This window comes from Diplotaxodon limnothrissa, linkage group LG9, assembly GCF_057381915.1.
Source record: "Diplotaxodon limnothrissa isolate DT_005_m linkage group LG9, D_limnothrissa_male_GT1.1, whole genome shotgun sequence".
Classification (NCBI taxonomy): Eukaryota; Metazoa; Chordata; class Actinopteri; order Cichliformes; family Cichlidae; genus Diplotaxodon; species Diplotaxodon limnothrissa.
The window spans coordinates 12,885,636-12,908,820 of NC_140604.1; the positions used below are offsets into that span (position 1 = coordinate 12,885,636).

At 44.6% G+C, this 23,185-nt stretch overlaps 2 protein-coding genes across 3 annotated transcripts; both read right to left on the reverse strand.

Annotated features, from left to right (window-relative positions):
- Positions 1-220: 220 nt before the first annotated feature.
- slc22a17 (solute carrier family 22 member 17) lies at positions 221-17,948 on the reverse strand. Of its 2 annotated transcripts, none has more exons than XM_085362727.1 (10): positions 17,814-17,948; positions 15,340-15,900; positions 10,718-10,821; positions 8,789-8,943; positions 8,249-8,414; positions 7,678-7,802; positions 3,998-4,103; positions 3,552-3,775; positions 2,772-2,883; positions 221-1,253 (listed from the first exon to the last, which is right to left on the reverse strand). In XM_085362727.1, the coding sequence occupies exons 1-10, from the start codon at positions 17,946-17,948 to the stop codon at positions 977-979; spliced, it is 1,965 nt and encodes a 654-aa protein (XP_085218853.1). In that variant the 3' UTR covers positions 221-976. The 2 variants fall into 2 exon arrangements, with proteins under 2 accessions (XP_085218853.1, XP_085218852.1); XM_085362726.1 differs by lacking the exon at positions 17,814-17,948 and adding an exon at positions 17,383-17,767.
- A 4,307-nt stretch (positions 17,949-22,255) lies between these two features.
- On the reverse strand, positions 22,256-22,964 carry cebp1 (CCAAT/enhancer binding protein (C/EBP) 1). The gene is made up of 2 exons (XM_085361976.1): positions 22,665-22,964; positions 22,256-22,561 (listed from the first exon to the last, which is right to left on the reverse strand). Exons 1-2 carry the CDS (start codon positions 22,962-22,964, stop codon positions 22,256-22,258), a joined length of 606 nt encoding a protein of 201 aa, XP_085218102.1.
- Between the last annotated feature and the right edge of the window lie 221 nt (positions 22,965-23,185).

Here is a 23,185-nt window from a genome sequence, read left to right on the forward strand (position 1 = left end):
TGGCTCCAGGCCAGAGTCAGTGAGTGGATTTCCACCATTTGTTCTCTGCTCAGAGAAGTTTTAGCCTTTGTTCCAAATATTTATAATAGCTGACTTGTTATTCCCTTGATTTTGAAGACTTCAATCAAATGATTCAACATTATTTAAAAAAAAAAAAAAAAAAAAAGGAAGAGAGAAAAAAGATTCAAAGTGCTTTTCCTCACTGCATAGCATACTGTACTGTAAGGATCCAGCCACAGGGTCTGCTTTAACACAACTCAGATGCCCCAGGAAGTTAAAGAAACTAACTCTAGAGTATTTACAAGGCGTTTAACCCCAACAATCCTGTCAAGTGTTACATCACACGTCTGAGAACTGTGGTTCCTCCTCCGCTCGGAGAGCTAGACGGTTTTACGACAAAGGTCACAGAAAATGGTACAAAACTGACTTTTGTACAGCTCTGAGGACATGTTGTGTCGTCATACGCAGCAAACACACGCAAAAAAAAGAAAACAAACACATGATTCCAGGTTAAAACAAATGCTAGGAATAACAAATATGCTAAGCAGCTAGCATCTCTGTGATGGACACACTCAGGATGGAGGATGGCGTGCAGCAGTGGGTGCTGGTGTGTTTCACGCGGCGGGGGCGGGAGCCGCCGTCCGGCCAGAAAGAGATGGAGATGCGTGTGAAGATTGTGTGTCTTCACAAGGACATTAACACACATCTGAACGGCGGGAAAAAGAGAAACACGAAGATGACGGCAGCTCCACCCAATCGCTAACGTCTGTAGCGATGATATGTTAAAAAGCTGAAAGTCTGATCGCTGTCATCAGTGTCGTGGATGCTGATCGGTGATGATCTGTTGCAGCCCTTTTCTCTCCGTCGCTCTGGGTTACCTATTAGGTTTTTATATTGCTTTGTCTGTCCTCTACATGAACATGATTGATGAAAAATGTCCTGGCTGTAAAAGTGAGTGGTGTTAACAGAGTGTATTTTAGGTCTCTGGGTTGGGGGTCGCCAGCAGCGGCACATTGTCCCGTCTCCTCCTGCCCAGCGGGGGGCGTCTGTACTGCTCACCGTCGGCCAGCGTCTGGGGCAGTGGCTTCCTCTTGCTCTCGGGCAGCAGCAGGATGGACAGCACGGCCAGCAGAGCCAGAGAGGAGTAGACGACGTGGTGCAGGAAGTAGCCGTAGTGGTTTCGCAGGTCCATGAGAGGGGAGCTGAGACGGCCCACGCAGCCCAGAGCGAGCACGGCTCCTACACCGCTCCCTCTGCACACACACACACACACACACACACACAGTTAACTGACAAGATTTACTTACACTTAATACAATTTCTGCTTATCTTTTCATCAATTATCATTTTTAATAATAATAATAATAATAATAATGGATTGCATTTATATAGCGCTTTTCTAGGCACCCAAAGCGCTTTACAATTCCACTATTCATTCACACACTGGTGCAGGCAAACCACAGTTGTAGCCACAGCTGCCCTGGAGCAGACTGACAGAAGCGAGGCTGCCATATCGCGCTATCGGCCCCTCTGAGGAACACCAGTAGGCGGTAGGTGAAGTGTCTTGCCCAAGGACACAACGACCAGGACAGAGAGAGCTGGGGGATCAAACCGGCAACCTTCCGGTTACAGATGAGCTTCCCAAAACCCCTGAACCACAGTCGTCCCATTTTTCCAGTTTTCTTTAATGGTAGTTTCTTTAATGGTAAACATGGTGACTCAGTTAAGCCTTTTGTTGATGACTCTATAACTAGGTTCAGCTGTTGTGTTAGCCCAAGCTTATTGTAGTTAATTACAACTAAACTAAATGTGAAAAAAACATTTTAAGTCAAAAATAAAATAAAAAAATTTGAAAAAGAATCTAAAATTAAAATTTTGTGAACTTAAAAACTTCTTAGTTTTAGTATCTGTTAGTTTGGCCAAATTTATTATCCCACTTTGCCTCATGAGGCTGCCACGCTCGCGATTATTGAGATTTTCAAACAGTGTGTTTTTTGTTATGCCTGTACTGATGTTCCTAAATCTTGCCTCTGGTATGACACATTAATACTTGATAAATAAATAAACAAATAAATAAGCAAAAAATAAATAAAACTAAAGGCTAAACTGAAATGACTAAAGCTGCTCTGGAAACCAATTAAATTTAAGTGAATTAAAACAAAAAGTCAAAAACGAAAGAAAAAATATTTACAAAATGCAAAACGCACAGCTATAATAACTATAAAGATTTGATGAACCCAAACTCATTAAAAGTCTCAGCTTATTACATCTGTTACAAATAATGATTTTTTTTAAGGGGGGACCGATGCGTCCTTTTCAGGCCTCGGGGAGGTTTTCGGAGCAGGTCGTCCTTCCCGTCGTCTGTTGGGCGCTGATTGTTTTGCCCTCACACAGAGTTAGAAACGATGCTTGTTTGTAGATCTCACTGTACTTCAAAGTATTCTCATCTCTCTTCTCCACAAAGTCAATTATTTTCTTAGATAACAGATCGATTTTTTTATACTAAATCTGGAAAAATACTTCCATTGTTTTTGAAACTCCTCCTACTTAGAAAGACAGCTGTTGTTGTGGTATCAAATTGTTTAATTTCCTCTCTTTAACATTTGCTGCATTTCACATGTTGTGATTCATTCTGGCAGCCCGCACACGCTCTTACTGACAGAAAAACATCAACGCCTTCTACGCTGGCATTTCTTTTTCACCTACACTACAAGAAGGACAACATCGTAGTAAAAGAGCTGCAGAGTGACTGTAGAGTGCTGCTGTGTTACCTGATGATGGTAGGCATGACCTCTGCAGTGAAGAGGATGCAGAGGGAGGCGGTGGCTTGGGAAGAGAAGAGACCCAGCACTGAGAAAATCGTGATGGCCGTCTCACTGAGATCTAACAGGGGGGAGGAGAGCAGGGATAACCTTTGAGGTGTAGCATTTCTACCATGCATCTATTATGACATTAGTTTTTCTAATTTATGAATCAAACTGCAACATCTTGCTTCCATGAGCCTTTGCAGATCATAGGGACCAATAAACATCCACTGAGAGGATCCACAACACTCACCACTGTCCTCTCAGGCTTTGATGCATGATTAAAGCTCAGGGCCGGACACAGCTTTGACTTTGCTGTCACTGCAGTGTCCTACATAAACTGAACGCCATACTCGGTTTCAGCCACAAGGGGGAGACCAAGATTTGGGCAACAGCAGATTTTCCATAGACAATGTTGTCGAGGGGGAGCAAAAATTAAAAAACACAGGTCGGGTTTTTCCATTAACAGGGCTGAGTGGTTTGCTCCTAATACACTTCATAATGCCTGAAGTGAGAGCAGTAGGATGTGTGAGAGGGATGGATCCAACATGGCCCCAGAATCAGCATCAATTTAAATTCCAGTCAGGATTTGAACAAACAAAGATTTTAATCTGAACATAATGGCTCTCTAACAGCAGGGTACTGAAGTGAAACTGTGCCCACCTTGACTTTTATTAATAGCCTTCCTTACTTGACTCTAGATTTACTTGGAGAAAACTATTCTGCTACCAAGTAAAGCCGGCTTACACTCCATGAGTCCCAGGAGGATCAAAGAGGCCAGCCCCGTCATCGTCATGGAAAGAAGCAGGATGCCGCGGCGACCGCACCTGTCTACGGTCATCCAAAGCAACAGCCAGGCCCCACCGCCTGCACACACAGAGAGCAGGTACGTCCAATAGAAGCTGGGGGCGGTGCCCCTGACGTCACCTCGGAAAGAGCTGTAACAGTGACTAATGCCGTGAGAGATGAATCTGAGGGAGGAAGGGCAGAGAAACAAAAGAGTAAGCACTCGTGTTTCCAAACAGGTTTTAAATAGAAAAGATGAGCGAGCAAAGGTGAGTCTCGCAGCACTTTAAGCATGAAATATGAGGCAGCGGCAGCCAGAGCTGTAAATGAGACACTGCGCAAACACAAAGGAGTGACTCCAAACTGCTGCGTTGCTGAAATAATGTCAGGAGTGTGAGATGACTTACGAGGTGAAGCCGAGCACGCACATGTTCTTCCAGATGTTCCTGCTGTGGAAGAGCTCAGGGAAGGACAGGTGGGGCTTTGAGGAGGGGGCTGGCTCTGAATCCAGCTCTGCAGAGGAGAAAAGAAAAATGACAGTCGGGTAACACAGACGAGGACGGCCTGACCTGGTTGCTCGCTGATCAATCGCTCGCTGTCAGCTTATTACTAGGGGGAAAAGAGACGTGCAGGAGGACACGCGTGGAGTCTCAATCTGGCCATAAGGAGGCCATTTAATAAACCGTACAATTACAGTAGGAACCACAGTGATGTGTTCATTACATTAGCATTTGTAAGCTGTGCAGAAATGTTTAATAAAGGATCCAGAACATGAGACAATTTAACTGTAAGTCAACAGCCAGCTGTGAGGTTTAAGAGGAAAGTCTAAGAGAAAATGTCTCGTTGATGTCAGAGATCAGAGGAGTTCAGCCAGACTGCTCTGAGTTGATATGAAGGAAACTGAAGCTCAAATAACCGCTCATTACAACCAAGGTACGCAGAAGAGCATCTGAATACAGCTAAGAGCAGCAAACTGAGATTACAATTGACAAAGCTCAGCAAAACTGCCTGCTCTCATGGGACGGGATTTCTGCCGTCACATACAGAGGGACGTGTCCGAATTTGATGTAAACATATACACATCGATCCGTCCTGCCTTGTGGTGATGATGTAATGGTGTAAAGGATATTTTCTTGGCACACTTTGGACCCCTTAGTAGCAAGTGAGCATGCCTGAGTATTGCTGCTGACCCCGTCTATTCCAGAGTGTCTGACGGCTACTGATGGCTGCTTATCGCAGGACCACGTCACAAAGCTGAGAACATCTGAGAACGTCTCAGACTGGCTTCCTGAACATGAAACATGAGTTCACTGTCGTTAAATGGCCTGCACAGTCACTGCAGTCTAACAGACAAACATGCACGTTTGGCTTGTGGTAGAACTGGAAATTCGCATCATGGTTGTGCAGCCGACAAATATGCAGTTATCAGCCAATCAGGAACACTGAGTGTGTAAAAGCATAGGACTAAGTGGAGAGAGAAATTCAAGGCCTTTAATGGATCATATGAAACAAATGAAACATGATGTTCTTCATCACCTCATACTGCTACACTTTTTCCGACTGCAGCGAGACCTCACTACAGAACTGTGTCCTTGATCTGTGTCTGCCGCTCACAGACGTCAGCTATAAAAACATACAGGGAGTGCAGAATTATTAGGCAAATGAGTATTTTGTCCACATCATCCTCTTCATGCATGTTGTCTTACTCCAAGCTGTATAGGCTCGAAAGCCTACTACCAATTAAGCATATTAGGTGATGTGCATCTCTGTAATGAGAAGGGGTGTGGTCTAATGACATCAACACCCTATATCAGGTGTGCATAATTATTAGGCAACGTCCTTCCCTTTGTCAAAATGGGTCAAAAGAAGGACTTGACAGGCTCAGAAAAGTCAAAAATAGTGAGATATCTTGCAGAGGGATGCAGCAGTCTCAAAATTGCAAAGCTTCTGAAGCGTGATCATCGAACAATCAAGCGTTTCATTCAAAATAGTCAACAGCGTCGCAAGAAGCGTGTGGAAAAACCAAGGTGCAAAATAACTGCCCATGAACTGAGAAAAGTCAAGCGTGCAGCTGCCAAGATGCCACTTGCCACCAGTTTGGCCATATTTCAGAGCTGCAACATCACTGGAGTGCCCAAAAGCACAAGGTGTGCAATACTCAGAGACATGGCCAAGGTAAGAAAGGCTGAAAGACGACCACCACTGAACAAGACACACAAGCTGAAACGTCAAGACTGGGCCAAGAAATATCTCAAGACTGGTTTTTCTAAGGTTTTATGGACTGATGAAATGAGAGTGAGTCTTGATGGGCCAGATGGATGGGCCCGTGGCTGGATTGGTAAAGGGAAGAGAGCTCCAGGCCGACTCAGACGCCAGCAAGGTGGAGGTGGAGTACTGGTTTGGGCTGGTATCATCAAAGATGAGCTTGTGGGGCCTTTTCGGGTTGAGGATGGAGTCAAGCTCAACTCCCAGTCCTACTGCCAGTTTCTGGAAGACACCTTCCTTCAAGCAGTGGTACAGGAAGAAGTCTGCATCCTTCAAGAAAAACATGATTTTCATGCAGGACAATGCTCCATCACACGCGTCCAAGTACTCCACAGCGTGGCTGGCAAGAAAGGGTATAAAAGAAGAAAAGCTAATGACATGGCCACCTTGTTCACCTGATCTGAACCCCATTGAGAACCTGTGGTCCATCATCAAATGTGAGATTTACAAGGAGGGAAAACAGTACACCTCTCTGAACAGTGTCTGGGAGGCTGTGGTTGCTGCTGCACGCAATGTTGATGGTGAACAGATCAAAACACTGACAGAATCCATGGATGGCAGGCTTTTGAGTGTCCTTGCAAAGAAAGGTGGCTATATTGGTCGCTGATTTGTTTTTGAATGTCAGAAATGTATATTTGTGAATGTGGAGATGTTATATTGGTTTCACTGGTAAAAATAAATAATTGAAATGGGTATATATTTGTTTTTTGTTAAGTTGCCTAATAATTATGCACAGTAATAGTCACCTGCACACACAGATATCCCCCTAAAATAGCTAAAACTAAAAACAACTAAAAACTACTTCCAAAAACATTCAGCTTTGATATTAATGAGTTTTTTGGGTTCATTGAGAACATGGTTGTTGTTCAATAATAACATTATTCCTCAAAAATACAACTTGCCTAATAATTCTGCACTCCCTGTAGTTCAGTCTTATTGTTAACTTTGATATGCCAATCATGTGTAGGTGGTGCCGTGAAGGATTATTTTATAGCATGTCCTTACAGCACATCTTTATCATCTTGTTGTGATAAATATAGGTCAGAGTTATGTAAGCCTCATCTAGCCTCAGGTGCTGAGATACTTCTCCAGGAGAGAAACACGGCCAGCAAATACATTCACACCATTTCTCTTTAAGACTTGTTGCTACATGAAACATTTCCGCACGTCATCAGTATTCCTGAGTGTCCTTCCTGCTAGCGTGACAGCATTACAGTAACCACCCAAATAAATCCCCATTTTAATTTGATCTGAACTGTAATCACAACAAAAGGGGATGTTCTTTGATCACTTTATCTGTGAATGAGAGCTCGACATAAAAGAATATGGACAAATTTAGGTTAAAAGCTTTGTGGGGGGGTTTAATACACTCAGAATGGAAACATAAAATGTAGATTTTGCAACTATTAACAACTATCAACCTCAGTACAGCTAATGCTAGCAGAACACAGAGGTCACTGAACAGTGCAAAGTTGACACTACGTAGCTGGAAACATTTGACATGTAAACAGTGGCAGAGCTCAGTGGTCGCCTGGCCTTAGGCCACCTTTTAACAGCAAGTCATTACGTCCCATTATGTTTCCATTTTAATGCAGGAACCATCCGCTCTTAATAAATCATGAATAGTAATTGAGCATCATTACCGCTCTTGGAAGTGGTGCGTGAGAGGGTCATATACATTGAAACACACGGCCGCAGTTATTCCATGAATAATGCAGGCTTCGTAAGCCGAGCGCCTGGCGCTGAACCCTGCAGTGAGGTAAAGTGGGAATTTGTTCTCCGTTTACAGAACGAGGATCTAACGTCAGTGCTGCAAACACACCTGTGAAGCTCTCGTCGTCCCTCACGTCTCTGTTGGAGTTTCTTCTCTCGCTGAATGCATTCATGTCTGAAGATCGCTCCGACAGAAGGAGCCAGCGAGGAGATTCTGGAAACACCCCAGGAACTCTGCAGGAGGAGGAGGAATATACTTTAACTCTTTGATCTCAGGTGACCTTTACTCAGCACTAAAACTATTTAGAAGCTTTAAGGTTTTGTTGCTTTCACCTGAATTTGCTGCTTCAGTATAAAAACTAACCAGCACGGGTCACAAAGAAGCAAAGTTCTATAATCCTCTTTTATTAAAACCTGCAATTCGCTGCCAGTAATCTTTTTATAATCTCTGATAATGCGGTATGTTACCCAGATCTGAGAGGGACTGCGGACCTTAAACAAAGGAGCTCTAATATGTTCTGACACCAGCTCAGTGTGAAAAGGGGATTGGAATCAATACCATCTAACAAAGCTTTTAATAAGTCAGCTGGCATCAAGGCACTACGCAAAACCACTCCCAGGTTCCTTCATGATTCAGAAAGTAAAAGCCTGAGTAAAAATAACAAGAGACACATTCCTACCCGTAGCTGAGAAAGAGTGTTAGTGGGGCGGACCCAGCTCCCAGCAGGCCCCTCCAAGATTGGCACCCGAGGGCCACGGCCAGCAGCAGCAGCTCCCCGGCTACAGTCGTCAGGCCAGCCAGTGTGGTGGCCATCAGCCTGAGAGACGGCTCACACAGCTCCAGACCTGAACAAACAACACAATGTCAAAGCTAACTAATCTTTTATTTACACTTTTCAGATTCTGAAAGGTTAAACATTAAAAAAAAACAAGAGAATATAAATATCATGTGCCCCAAAACTTGGTTCCATTGAAATATAATGCAAGCTAGAAGAAGTAGATTTGATCACTAGGCCTCATTAGCGGCACAAGGAAAAGGAGAGAGGAATTACTGAATTGAGACTCTCTGAGATTTCAGGTGAAGTTCAGGTAGGTGACTGTACTGTGGAGGAAACCATCTGTGCATGACTGTTTGCATATTACAGTGTTTGTTCCTGTGTGATGATCCGTGGGTTCTGATGAAACAAATGACGCCCATCCTTCAAGGCTGAAACACTCACGGGTGATATACAGAGTAAGATAGACTCCCGCGCTGGCCGCCGCCAGACAGAAACGCATGACGATGAAGACAGAAGGATACGGGGAGACACACACGAGCACCCCGAACACCACCGAGAGGGTCAGAGAGGTCAGAAGGGTCTTGGACCTGCCCAGCCTGCAGGGAAGCACAGAGATACAGACACACGATTAAAACTCAGCAAAGTAAGCAAACACAGATTCAAATTAACAGGGATAAATTAAAACACATGTACAGGAGCAGATGCACAACAACAAATCACACTGTACATGCTGATAATGCAGCAGCTGCTCGTGTGCTTAAATATTAACACGGAGAGGGAATAGAACAGAAAATAGGACAGGAGTCTACTGACAGAGTTTAGACACAACAGGGAGCCACCCTTTGAAGTCTACACTTTTACAGCATCATTAAGCATTAATGCTGCCATTATACTTCCAGTTTCATGTAGTTTACCAGACAAACAAATTAATCAGAACAATTTAGAGCTCGCGAAGAGTTTAGAATAAAAAAATTAATAAAAGAAAGAGCCTAAGAAATGCTGCAATCACAGAGGCTTAGGGAAGCTGCGTTTCCAAAAACAGCTCAAGTGGAAAGCACGACTGTTCACTAATGAACGATTAGCCAGTTTTTGTTTGCTTGTTTAGTTTCTAACATGCAGCTTAGCAATGCTCCCTTTTCTTCTTCATGTGCCCCCAAGGAGGCACCATTAATTCACCGGTCTAAACAAACAAATGCTATGCTCAATTGGTCAGCAAATTAATGAGAGCTGTTAGCTGTGGCATCATCTCCCTCGCAGTTGCCCCCAAAAACTAGAGCTTCCCCTTCAAACGACACACACTGGTTCACTTGTGTGACTCATCCGAGGCCACTGAGCAAAATAAAGCATGCAAATTTAGCATAAATGTATTTGCCATTAATTGCTTGTGGGAGGTAAATTGTTTGTAATACAGCCATGAGATTTTCTTGAGTAAACAGCAGTATTTTTCCTCCATCACAAATTATATCTTACTGTGATAAATAAAAAGAGTTTATGAAATGGCATTTGGGCTGTTTGATAATAAATTTCTCTTTTGGCCTGAGGCCACAACTTGCTGTTGGATAGAGGAAGCACTGGCAGGCCACAGTAAATCTATAGAAAATTTCATTCTGCAAACCGTGCTACTTTTTCTGAGTGTGTCTCTGTGTGCTGCATGACGACTGTGAGGTAATGAAACTGCAAAGTAAGAAGAGGACAGAGAATAATGAGGAACAAAATGATCTGACAGCACAGATGTCTGCACACAGACGGGCTGGCTTTTATTGGAACATGTTCCCAGGAAGCATGCCCATGTGGGCCCACGGAGGGTAACTGTGGGTGAACTGTGGGGCTGTGCACAGAGCACGCTCACATTTATTGTGCACAGATGCCACAGCGGTGTTGTCCTTCAGGCTAGTTCATGGAGGTCACGGTTCAGTTTTGTCCTTTTGGGTCCCCACTATGGACACCCCACAGAAATGGGCCCCTTGTAGGTTAGCCCATAGCAGTTTGGGGTCCCTGTAAAGGGTTTTCTGTGGGAAACCCATAGTGGGCCTACAATGGGTCCCATTGGATGCTCCTCTCTGCTAAATGTGAGCAGCCCACAGTCAGCCCGCACTATGGGCTGCTTCACGGTGTCCAGATGTGCCCTACTAATCACCCCAGTACTCAGCCCACAATGGGCTGCCATTGTGTGCCGTGTGGGTCTGTCCACAGTGACCAAACAAGAAAGGCACAAACAGTCTCTCCAAACTGCCTCAGTAACTTATTAACTCACTTTTTGGCTGTATGTGTTGTCCTTCCGGCTGCTGAGTGTTCATTCCTGATGTTTGCTTGCCATGAAAAACAGACCTGCAGGAAACCCTGATGGGGGTGTGTGTGAGCATACATTACCTGTCAGCGGCGTAGCCCAAGCAGAGACAGCCAGTCAGGACGCCCAGGATGAAACACACCTCCTCCACTGGGACCAGCCAGTACTGACCACACACCAGATCCCACTGTGAAGGGAGAGAGGTCTTTCAGTTAATATCCAATCAAGTTAGCAACAAGCAGTTTCATTTTCTTTGTAGATGGTTGGTCTTCCATCATTTCCAACAAAATCTGCAAAGCTTGTGACTGTTTGGTAACTTGTAACATTTCCTAATGGGCGTGACAGTAGACAGCCTAGCCTCCACTGAACTGCAATAAGCCTTCTCTGCTTTCTTCACATGCATTGGGTAAAAGGCCAACTTTAAACAACATCCTGCAGAACTACTCAAAATGTGGGACAGGGAGACAAGAAATAAAAATGGTGACATCTGGTCAGCCTGGGCAGAGGTGCAGAATCGCCATGTAAAATTACTGAAATAAACTGTTAGAAACAATGATCCCATTATTGTCCATTTTGAACCCAACTCCGAAGCAATATATTTATACACCTCACAAGTTCAGGGACTGGTTGAATGCATCAGTTGTCAAAGATTGCTTCACTGCTGATATTTTGGGGGCATTTAGCAACAAGACACCTTGTTAATTATACTTTGCCCACTTAGTGCTTTGTCGCTTTTACAGTTTCATTTGGTAAATAATTGGCGTATTCAGCAAAACTCTGCACAAGACAGTACCTCCTTTTTTTCCTCCTGTCCAGTTGAGCTAAAGATGAATTAGGTTTGATTAATGGTTAGTACTGTACAACATGGCACCAGTGTGGAAGTCTCCATTCCTGTGTCGGACAAATTTATAAGCTGAAAAGCAAAAAAGATTTTTGCTTGTATAAAAGTCTGTTTCTGTGTAGTTTAGAGAAATCAGCCTTTGGCTCCTTCAACTCTAACATCACTAAACACTTTCGTAATTATTTGATGGGCTCACTCACTAGTTTCAGGTCATTAGAGGGAAAAATGCTCAGCTCAGGGATTAATAATTAACCTCACTAACCAATGGATGACATCGAGGTGACTGCCACCATCTTGTTTGTGATCTGTGTTTTTCTTTAACCCCCTGATCATTTAACAGCATGTTATCCCCACATTTGTTCATTTAGAGGCTGCATAGTGTCTGCCATCTACTGCAGTGTAAGTATAAAAATAAAGAACATCAGCTAAAGTAATTAAATCTAAATTGTTCACATCCCTCGGTAATAACCACCACACAGCAGTGGAGTTAAAAGTGGCTACACCACCCTCAAAAGACAGCTCAGTAGCACAGTCTAATAAAGGGAGCCAGTACGCTTGACTTACTAATTAATAAATGTGTTATTTGACTAATTAAATTAACAAAGTCAGAGATTTTAGTTTACAAAAAAAAACAAAGTTTTTTTCTCTGACATTAGTTCTGGCCCATTTATGCATTTATGCAAAAATGATATATACACTCCCTGGTGTAAACACAGCTGTCTTACAATAGGGATGAAAAGCCCATTAGACAAATACTAGAAACACAGGAAGATGTAACGACATTACACACATGCATGTGTGTGGTCACGATACATATAGTGGGTGTATTGCTATAATCACTCGTTAGCACCGCAACAATAAAATGGTACGAGGTTCACTGAGTGGATTAGAAAACAAATGCCCGTGTGACTGCATGAGTTAGCCACACAGAAAGTCAGCACATCTGTTAAAAAGGAAATAAAAAAATAAAGATCTCTGCTCTCAGATCCGAGTTTAATCACATTAAGCCGACCCACTGATTTGCATTTACAGCTGAGTCCTGCTAACGTCGCTTCCTGTTGGCTGCTGAAAGCAAAATGGTTTTAATGATCTAGAGGGAGACTGAGCAGAGGGCCGTGATTTTTTTTGTTATTTAAGCGGCCTTACATAATTGGAACCCGTGCACAGAAACATTAAAGCCCGTCACATAACATCAGCTGTCCCGTTGCTGAGACACGCAGTCACAACAGTGAACACCATGCAACCCGGAGCGCTCGTACGCGTGGAATGCTGTGGAAGACGAGGATGAGGCGAAAATGCGCACAAACAAGTCCTGAAAGCTACCAGGCTGGTTTAGAGAGAGAGAGAGAGAGAGAGAGAACCAGAAAGCAGCAGGTTTGTGCCTCCAGTAATAAACAAAACCTGCAAGCATGTCCTCATAATATCAACATGAACAACCGCTCTAACAAACTCGCAGCTCACACGTCACAAATTCATAGTTTTACATTAAACCAAAGACAAAGGATGTTAAATATCACTGTTTTATATTTCAACAGGCATGGCAGTTTGTGTGCATTAGTTTACAGATCTACAGCATAGAGGTGGTAAGTAAAGTTTGCCTGTATTAAAGTGATGGTCTTTATTGACCCGTGGAAGCGATGAGGCTGATCAGAGGCGGTCCTGCTTCCTGCTTGCCAGACTGCCAGCAAAGCAAAGCAGCTCTGGAGGAACGCTCAATCACCCTCCAGCTAGCTGATGAAATATGTTAGCCTGACTCTAAAAGCTCAGGGACAGAGAGGACTACAGGCAAACACTTCTGCTAAAGTCTTCCAGTGTCTTCAGCTTGCTGCAGTGGTATGGGGTGGGTTACAAGCAAGCTGCCCTTACACCATAAATTAGAGCTGGGTGTGGTTCCCCACATGTGGGCACAAAAAAAGAAACAGGCCAAATAGTGATCAGCCTGGTGAGAAAGGTTAGCTGCCATCAAGGACTGGGCTGACAGTCTTTGAAACAGAGGTCTGGGTGAAAACGCACATCAGCGTATGTCAGAACATCACACACAGAGTGCCTGATATCAACAAAAACAACCGAGACAGGTAGAAAACAGCAGTGGTGCCGATGACTGGCTTCATTGTTGTGAACAAAACGAGCGACGTCAGTGAGAAACAAACCTCCACTAGCATAATGAGCCACAGTTCTTTTTAAAGGACAAATATTATCATATTCCACTGAAGATAATCTTTCAGCCTGCCTGCTGGCTGTGTACACACAGATTACATGAGACACAAACTGCAGTGTAAAGACTGGAAGTTGTTCTCACAGCAGTGAAACAAATGATCAAGGCTACTCAGTTTTAACATCATAAACACTTAGAAAATGCACTCCTGTGCTTGTGCACGGCTTGTTCCGTCAACTTAACACTGGATTATAATGTTACAGCATACAATACGCTGTAATAGCCTTAGTTTCCAATCATTTTCTTCTCCTTCTGTGGCAGAGTTAATGTGATTGTAAGCAGGGTCTGTTCTCCTTTAGCGAGGTGTTGATCTCTGACATTCTAGGCATGGTTCTCTGAAGAAACATGTCTTACAACATGCCAATATGACGTGGGTTAACACACATTTCTGAATGAGTCACCGGATTGTCGAAACTCACTTTGCAACCATCATGTCAAGCAAATTGTAAAAACCAAAAACATCAAGGTGCTCTTCTCCTCATGGCCAAACTGGTCAAATGAAAGAGGAATAAGCACTGGGTGCTTAAAGATCCACAAAATGGGCTTTGATGTGTGAAATTAGCACCTTTGAGGTCTGACCTCTGACAATTCAGACAACACATCCCTGAAAGCCCTCTCTCTCTCTCTCTCTCTCTCTCTCTCTACCTTGATGGCATCGATTGAACTCACATTTGTCAAAGACTCCGTGTCTATTACCCATCTTGGCTCAACAATCCTCCACACGGCCAGAGCTGAATGAAAGTCTGATGATGCTGTGACATCATAGCAGTGGCCAAAACTCATCCCTAGCAGAGCTGCGAGGGCTTCGAAATGATACCAAACTACTCAGCTTTACCAGTGATTCAACCAGAGAAGGATAAAGACCCAGAGAGTGAAAGTGCTGTACTTGAACACGAAAGAATCGGTTAAGCAGTATTGCATAAGGAGCAAGAGCAGACTGGGATATGCTGTACACAGGTTATGGTTACAGTTATGACCAATCAACAAGCTCTGATTTCTTCACACACATGCATGAAGAAAACCTGTGGTGAGAATAAAGCAGACCTCTGAAGGGTCAAAGTTTCTGCTCCGGGCTCTACAACCTTCTGTTTGGCATTTTTTCAGAACTAAGCTGGTTCAAAGGGAGCGGTGCTAAAAGTGTTTGTTCTAGATAGAAGATAAACTGCACTGAGGCCAAGTATAAGATACGGAAGGCTTCTTTTTTAACATAAACCATGCAAAGCTACTTGAGGAGGCCCAGTAAAAAAAATCCTCCGAGCATAACCGATCCATTTAAGTGTGCAATGCTGTCAACATCATGCTTTGAAAAACGGTGAAGGTAAGAAAACAGAGGTGCCATTTAAAGTTAACAAGACGACACATTTTAAAAAAAAAGTGATCCTTCAGAGGAGCTGGCAGGAGACTTTTTGTCCAAGTCGTTAGTATATGTGCAGCTGTATCATAGTTCTGCAGGGCATTGCAAAACAGTGAGCGTTCATGATCTGCAAGGCTATGGTGAAACAATATAGTATAAAAAAGTTTTTTTATGATTTTAAGGCTCTTAAGCTACACCTGAAAAGAAGTTCATCTTCCCTTCACCAAGCTAAAACAATCATCCAGGCCAAGACCATAATTAGAGAGCTTCAAAGGATCCCACAGTAAAGCTTTACCTCAGTGACGATGTTGTTCTTCAGCCCCTCTGTGACATTGTAGTCCCATCCATTCTCGCAGTCCACCACAGCAGACTGACTGCTATTGGTATACTGCTTACACTGGGACGGGCCCCCGCTGTCCCCGGGCCGTCGCCCTTTCTCCCAAGGTACTGAGGCGTTCAGCACTTCAGGCGATGGCACGGGGCCCGGCAGGTGGCAGTGGTGGTGAGGGGGGAGGGTGATGAGAGGGTCCGAAGAGAGCAGGAAGGCCAGGAAGAGGTTGGGCAGGATGGAAAGCGCAATCAGCACTCTCTGCTTCTTCCGGCCCAGAGCCAGCACCATCACTTCACCGGTGGGGGGCAGCGAGGGCGGCGCGGGGATCGAGGAGGAGGATGGCGCTGGGGAAGAGGGCACAGGGGAGGAGGGGAGGGATGGAGGGGGAGCTGGGCAAGGAGATGGGGAAACTATCGGCGGGGAGTCCGGGGATGTCATTGCCGCTGGAGTACTGAAGGCAGAGGACCAGGATGGAGGACGGTGAGCAAGCTGGTCCCCGGGCAGAAGAGTAGAGCTTCGGTAAAACTGTGTGAGCAGAAGGTTACTCGTCATTATTACAGATCAAGCACCAATATGGGACACAGATATGACGCTCTGACATGTCAACACCACACAGTCCACTTAGCTGCTTCAGTTTCAAAGCTAAGCCCATCTTAATAGAACAAACGCATCCACTGTTTATAGATAATAGATAGAGATAATGTTATCTGCCAGTGCTGCTGTGATATCGGAAGAGACTTCCTTTCCTGTGTTACAGATCCTCTCAGAGCTCTCTGCATCACGCAGCAGAGTAGCCACCACTTTGATATCATTAATATGTAATATTCACCCAATTTTTCAATATCCTGCCCTAAACATTAGCATCAGCTCAAGAAATCCAGCACTACTCAGGCTCTACCAGGAATTCTTCATCAATTCAATTTCCAACAAAACGAAAGAGATCCTACATTTCCCATGATGCAACTCGTAGCTGCTCTCATCGCACCTCCAACTTTCTGTTTCTGTCTTTGAACACAGGCCCAATTCATGACAACCCCTGAAGGTATCACTGCATGCTAGTTTTGAAGTGATCACAATGTGTCTGAGTGAAACAGCAGCTCTGGTGGACTGCACGCTGCATAAGCTTTGCAAAGTTTTACGATGACAGGTCAGTGAGGCAGTGCACTTACTCCAGCCACTGCATTCGTATTTATGTGACATCGTCAAACAAAACCTAAACGCTCCGTTTAACCTGATACAATCAGAGCTGTGGGTGTGTGTGTGTGTGTGTGTGTGTGCAAACACCTGTACAGGAAAAGAACGAGATTCTTTCAAAACAAAGCCTGATTATCACGAAGCCAAGTATGTCTCAGTGTGGGATTTTTAGACAAAACCACCAATTTTAATAGCATCACATTGAGCTTTAGGGAAGTATAATATATATACTCATTACTATTATAATCCATAGCATAAGAAATGTCAACATAAGCCTCTAATTAGTGTGTAGAAACTGTCAGCTACTGGCTATAACACATTTCACAGGCTTTGTGATGCCAGTCACAGCCTGACATGTTGTTGTTTACCCTGAGCTAAATGGAAAAGCGGTGGGTGTTCTCAGGGACCCCACTAGCAGCCCTGAGTGCTCCCCCTCAGCAGCAGTCTCCTCTGCAGGTGCACATGGTGCCCCTCCGTGGGTCAACGTCATCGTGTTTTCCTCGCACAGGGCCAGGAAGTGTTGCTAAGAAAAAAAGGAATCCCACAGGGTTATATAAGAGCTTTCGCGCGAGGAGGGGAAAGGACACGGGGGGGAGGGGGGTGAACAAAGAGGGAGGGGGCTGGCTGGGCTGTACGCCGGACAGAAGAGCAACGAAGCAACGAGGGAGAGAACAGCAGCGTGATGTAGGGGCGTTAGAGCAGCTGGGCCGGGCGGACTGAGCAGACACCTGCCCCGGCACTCTGGACCAGCACACACAGCCAGTGTTACACACCCCTGTGCGGCCTCAAAACAAAGCGCACACTGTTACTCACCCTTTAAAGCGACGCTAACTGTGAGCCAAAATCCTGCCACCCGTCGTCTCTCTGAAACATCCCAAACATCGCGGGCTTAAGAGAGGAGGACAGCGGATGAGTTTCACCGCGTTCACACCGTCTCCTCCGCTCTGTCTGCCACACAAACAGACATGTCTGTCCCGGAGAAGTACCGCAAGGCTCGGATGAACACAATCGTTTGCCTTTGACACAGGCAAGGACACCGGACTCTCCGTTAGTCCCTAAACACAGCCAACGTCCCTCCGCCGCGTGAGCATATGATGATGCCGCCGGAGGAGGGGTTGATGCTCCGCTTGCTCCTTCACTCCCACCGTCGGTTGCTGTGTAACGGTGTTGTTTAGTCCAAGTTTATCCCTGCCGACATGACACAGAATAATTCAACAATAACGCACAACTGTGCCCGGCATCACCTTAAAGGGGCAGGCGTCGGCAGGAAGTGGAGCGAAGGACAAAGACCGGGTGGAAAACTGCGGAGAGCCGTGTCTGTTTAAAGGGCAGTAGCTCCGCCAGCGGCGAGTCTCACTTCGAGAAGAATCGGCAAACATCGCCAGAGCGACAGCCCCCCTCCCTCCGCCCGCGCCACTCAATCAAAGATCGTGTACAAGGAATGAGGCGATGACTCAGCAACAGATTTAGCCACATTGGAGAAGGATTAGTTTTATTAACAAATGATTTTTTTTAAGCAAAAGCATGAAATTATTAGAATCAGTAGTTGTTTTAAACACTTCTGTTAGGAATTCATTTATTACAGGGTTAATTAATGAATCACTCGGATAAAAGTCTTACCGGGAGGAAACTTGTTGCTCAGTAAAAGTAGCATACAAAATCAGCAGCGGAGTGAGATATCTGTTTATGATTGCTCTCTCTCTGTCTCCTGCAGAATGCCTGCATGGAGCTGCCTGCCGCATGGTGGAGCCATAAATCATAGAGAAGAGGCAGGTGTGAGACACGAGAAAAACGCTGCTTTCAGGTGAAAAAAAAACGAGAGACAGTCCATCATAACTTATTTATGATATAATTTAAATGTGCACTCACTCTAATGGTTGATAGTCCAGAAGAAATCAGTGATCCACCATATTATCTTATCCTATTATCTTATCACAACAGATTTCATTAGTGCATCCACATGTTTCATCATGACTCCTGATAGTTTTAATCTGCAATAGAGGACAAAATATCCATTGGCACACAGAGATAACAGCACTTTGTGCTGTGTCAGCCGGTAATGACTGAAAGGCTACACATGATGGCACCATCACGGTTTGTTCCTCTGGTGATGCAGCAGCAGCAGCAGCCCGCCATTAGTGCAAGAAGTGTGACTTCTTTACATTTACAGTAGCATCAAGTGACATTTACTGAAGTCTGTGGCGATGCTTTAAACAGCAGGGGTTCCGCTTTATTCCAAGTCACTTATTCATGCCATGCATTTGAGCTGCGAGTCCTCATTAGGTTGTGTTTGTTTTAACCAAAAATGGCGACAGCTTCCACTTTCCCTTGAAGTGTTGCATGTGAGCTTTTCAACAGTTAGAGGGCCTCTGTTGGAAGCTGTGAATGATATCAAATAAAAACAAATGGTATAAAGTAGAAAAATTAGCCTTCGCGTCATAAAAGCACCTTCTCTTATTGATTGTCTTAGTGAGACCAGTAAAACAATAGATCTCAGCCCTTAGAGTCTTTCTAAAGCTAAGAAACAGCATCTCTGACTGCAGCGCTTCGCAGCGAGCGGAAGTACTGCAACAAGTGGTGAAACACTCATCCTGGCCATATTTGGACTACAGATCATACTGCTTTGTGTGTGCGTGCGTGTTGTTGATCTCTGGAGACAAAAGTCCAGCCAAGCCATCCAGAAAGCACACACACACCTTTGATCAGCAGCAGCTTTGAGATTGGAGCTACTTCAGTGGGGCTGTGCGGTTCGTATGGTCTGCAGCTGTTGAGTAACGCGATAGGGATTAGGTGAAATACGGTCTTTCTTCACTCTGTGGAGATGTTGCAGTCCTGGGACCACAGATTGCCCCACACAACGCTGTGGGACATTTCAACAGACATGGTCACACAAGAAATCTTCATATGCCTCTGAGGACGCAGCAGGCTTCATGAAGCCCCCATCACACTTTCACTGTCCTTTCTGATTAAAATCCAAATACATGAAGATAGTTCTACACATCTCCCCCCCGCCCCCTCCCCCCCCCTCCCAGGGGGCATATATTTACACAACTGCTCTTTTGAAATCGTTTTAGTGGGAAACAAGCAAAATCAGGGTACCAAAGTTGGGTTACTTGTATAATCTGTGTCCACGAGATACGATCTTAAAATGATGCCGATATAATTTTTCTGCTGCCCTTATGTGTCTAATAAAGCCTTCAAGTGCTGAACTGAGGTCAGCCTCTACGAGGAGGTTATTGACACATGTCCTATTGTGTAAAAATCTTTTCCCATACCACTTCATTCGGTCCCACTTATCAGTCGTGTTTTGCAAGTTTTGAATATGTGTAAAACATAAAAATACATCTGAATTTCTTCAGGGGGAAAAAGCAAATGGTTTGTTTTTACTATTGAAATGTTATACAGGACCATGAAAAAAATTAATACATTTTTTTAAGGGTCTGGCTCGTCACCCCACCCCCTCCTCCTCCTCCTCTCTGGCTCCTATCTCTGTGTCCCTTCACTACCATCACAGCCACAGGAAGGCCCTGGCAGCCCAAAACACTGATACTATCTCTGCGCTCCTCATCTCCGTCCTCCGCTGTGTCGAAATCTTTGCCCATCCCACAAAGGGAAACCGCTGGTGCACAACGGTCCATGGCAATGACGTCCGTTTCTGTGGGTAGACAACTTATGGTAAATAATGTGACAGGCGTACGCCGTGTCCCCGGGTGAAGGATGCCCCGGAGGACCAATGAGACGCATCATTTACACAACTCGGTGTTAGATAAGGCAGAAGAGGGTGAGGAGTGGCTCTGCAACTATTGCACAGAGTATCTGAGGAACCCCTCAACCTACAACCCGTGTGTGTGTGTGTGTTCAGATAACATGACACATAGAGGACAATGACTTCATATAGGCACAAGCAATCATTTATTTATTTAAAAAAAAACATTTGGCAGCACTGCAACTTTTCACTTTAACAGTGTATTACTCGCTACACATTTGAAAACATTTCAAGTAGTCACACATGTATTTAGTCACAGCTATTCTATTTACTGGTGATTGATGCTGTATTTTAGAAGAGAGAGGCTCTTTTCTCTGTTTCATCGAATCCTCTTCAAACCACAGGTTGTTGTGCAACTCCGTTGGGCAACAACACTTACAATCAGCTCTGACGAAGACGGTAAAAGTCAGGTAGATGATTAGGCAATGTTTATTAAATCAAATCATATCCTTCCGGTCCAACGCACATAGCGGGACTCTTCCCCCCCCCGTTGTTTAAAGGGGTCCACGAGTTATACCCATATGTGAACAGGAACCACCATTTCCAATCTGGAGATAAACAAATGACCAGGTTGTGTCCTTCAGCGCACTGTTTTACCTTTTATTATATCTACACCTGCATTTTAGTTTAAACTCAAGTCCTCCATCACATGACTAAAATTCGCTATTGACTCTGTCTCTTTTTTTTTCTTTTTTTGCTGTGTGCCTCAAGTTCCTGCATTAGAAAATAAATAGCCTCTACATTCAGACCAAAGAGTAACAGTACCTAAAAACGCTGCTGTGCAGCATCATAGCTACTGAGGCTATTTACTAGCCAAACTTTTATTATTCCAATTGATTTCATTTTTCTACTGATCTAATTTCCAACAAAACATGCTGTTTTCCTACACTAAACTACACTCACTGACTTTGATTGTCCAATCACAGGAGGTGTATCAGTAGCCAGTGTATCTACATGTTCTATATTCAATAAAAATGGAGGATGGTATAATATTATTTCTGTGAAGGTTCTCAGTCATCCAGGTCATCGTAGTCAAAGGAGCTTGGAAAGAAAAGCGTCTGGACTTCTTTAAGTTGCTTGAAGACGTTTCACCTCTCATCCGAGAGGTGAAACTGAAGAAGCTTCTCGGATGAGAGGTGAAACGTCTTCAAGCAACTTAAAGAAGTCCAGACGCTTTTCTTTCCAAGCTCCTTTGACTATAATATTATTGTTGTTATTATTATCATTATTAGCCTTTACAACCCCATAAACTCTCATTTTAAAGCAAAGGTTTGGTAAGGTTTAGCTAACTAACGCTTAGCTTAGCTACCAAAAGTACAACAGGATGCACTTTAACAGTAGCATCAGGTTAGCAGGTTAGCATTAGTTACATACAGATCATAAAGCCCACCTCCTGCAGCAGTCATTATAATTCACTTCAGTTCATTTTATTTATATATCACAAAACGAGTTGTCTGAAGGCGTTAGTCTACTTCAGCAGATAATCTTGGGTGCTTGTCATGAGAAGCTACATTTAGTGCTCCTTTTGTGTGACCCTGAATGTGTCAGAGTGTATCAAAGCTCTCAGCAGATTGGAAGTGTTCATTTTGCCATTTTGAATCTTTTACGCTCAACATGTGAGGTGCAGAAATGTAAAGTTTGGGGGTAAGAGAACAATTAAAAATGTGGACATCAGTGTACTAAATAGTAGCTACAACACTGCCAGTAAGCTATGGTTTCCTTTACAATATAAAACTACAGTTAACCACTTTTATACCCAGCATTACCTCCTCTAAGTGACTTTGTCATGATCACAAATGTTTGTTGGTGAAAATGCTCGAACAGGTGCTTCACTGTGACTCTCGCAGGCCTTACTGAGGCACACTGTGAAGCCTGTAATCAGACGTTAACATCAGGTACAAACGAGGCTTCGGGCTGTGCTCAGATGCTGGACTGCCCGGCTGCTCCCTCCTCGGCTGCCTGCAGGTGCCGCTGTGACAGGATGTGTTTCAGAGTGTCCAGCTCCTGTGTCAGCTGTGCTATCCTCATCTGCAGCTTCTGGTTTTCCTCCTGCAGCTGGCCGGCCCTCTGCTGGGTCATCAGGATCCTCCTGCGGGCTTTGTCCCTGCTCTTCCTCACCGCGATGTTGTTTCTCTCACGCCTCAGGCGGTACTCTGCGCTATCCTTGCTGATGCTCCTCTTGGTCACCGGGGCCCGCAGAGTGGGCAGGAGGAAGGGGGAGAAGTCCTGGAGTGAGCAGCACACATGCGTTAAAGCCGTGGGAGAGTGGGGTGGGTGAGTGTGGTTTGTATGAAACACTTCGTGACCTGCTGTTAAATGCTTCTCTCACCTGCTGAGTACTGGCGTGGCTCTGGTGGTGGTTTGTGCTCACCGGGCTGGCGGCGCTGCCAAGGCAGGACGGCGGGTACGGCAGGTACGATAGTCCCATCATCTGCTCGGCCCCTCTGTCATCGCCACCCCCCCTTATCATCCCCTGAGACTGGCCGTACGAGATCATGTCCATCTGCGTCATCTGATTGGTGGAAGCAGCCGAGTTGGAAGCAACAGAATTGAGGGTCTGGCTGTGCACCTGACCTGGGAAGGAGCTCACCCACTCCTGGATGACCGAGGACACCCTGGAATCAGACATCTGTAGAAGAAGACAGAGGAAGATTCGGTTTACTTCCAACACTCATTTAATACTTTAAGCATTAAAAAATACATATACTGCTTGAATGTTGCTGTCAATTAACTACAATATATAAAACAAACTTTCAGCAACACAAAACATTGACTTGCTTAATTACGCGGTCACACATTCTGTCCTGATGCTACACGTTGAACATGCTCGTTCGTTCAACCTTACACTGC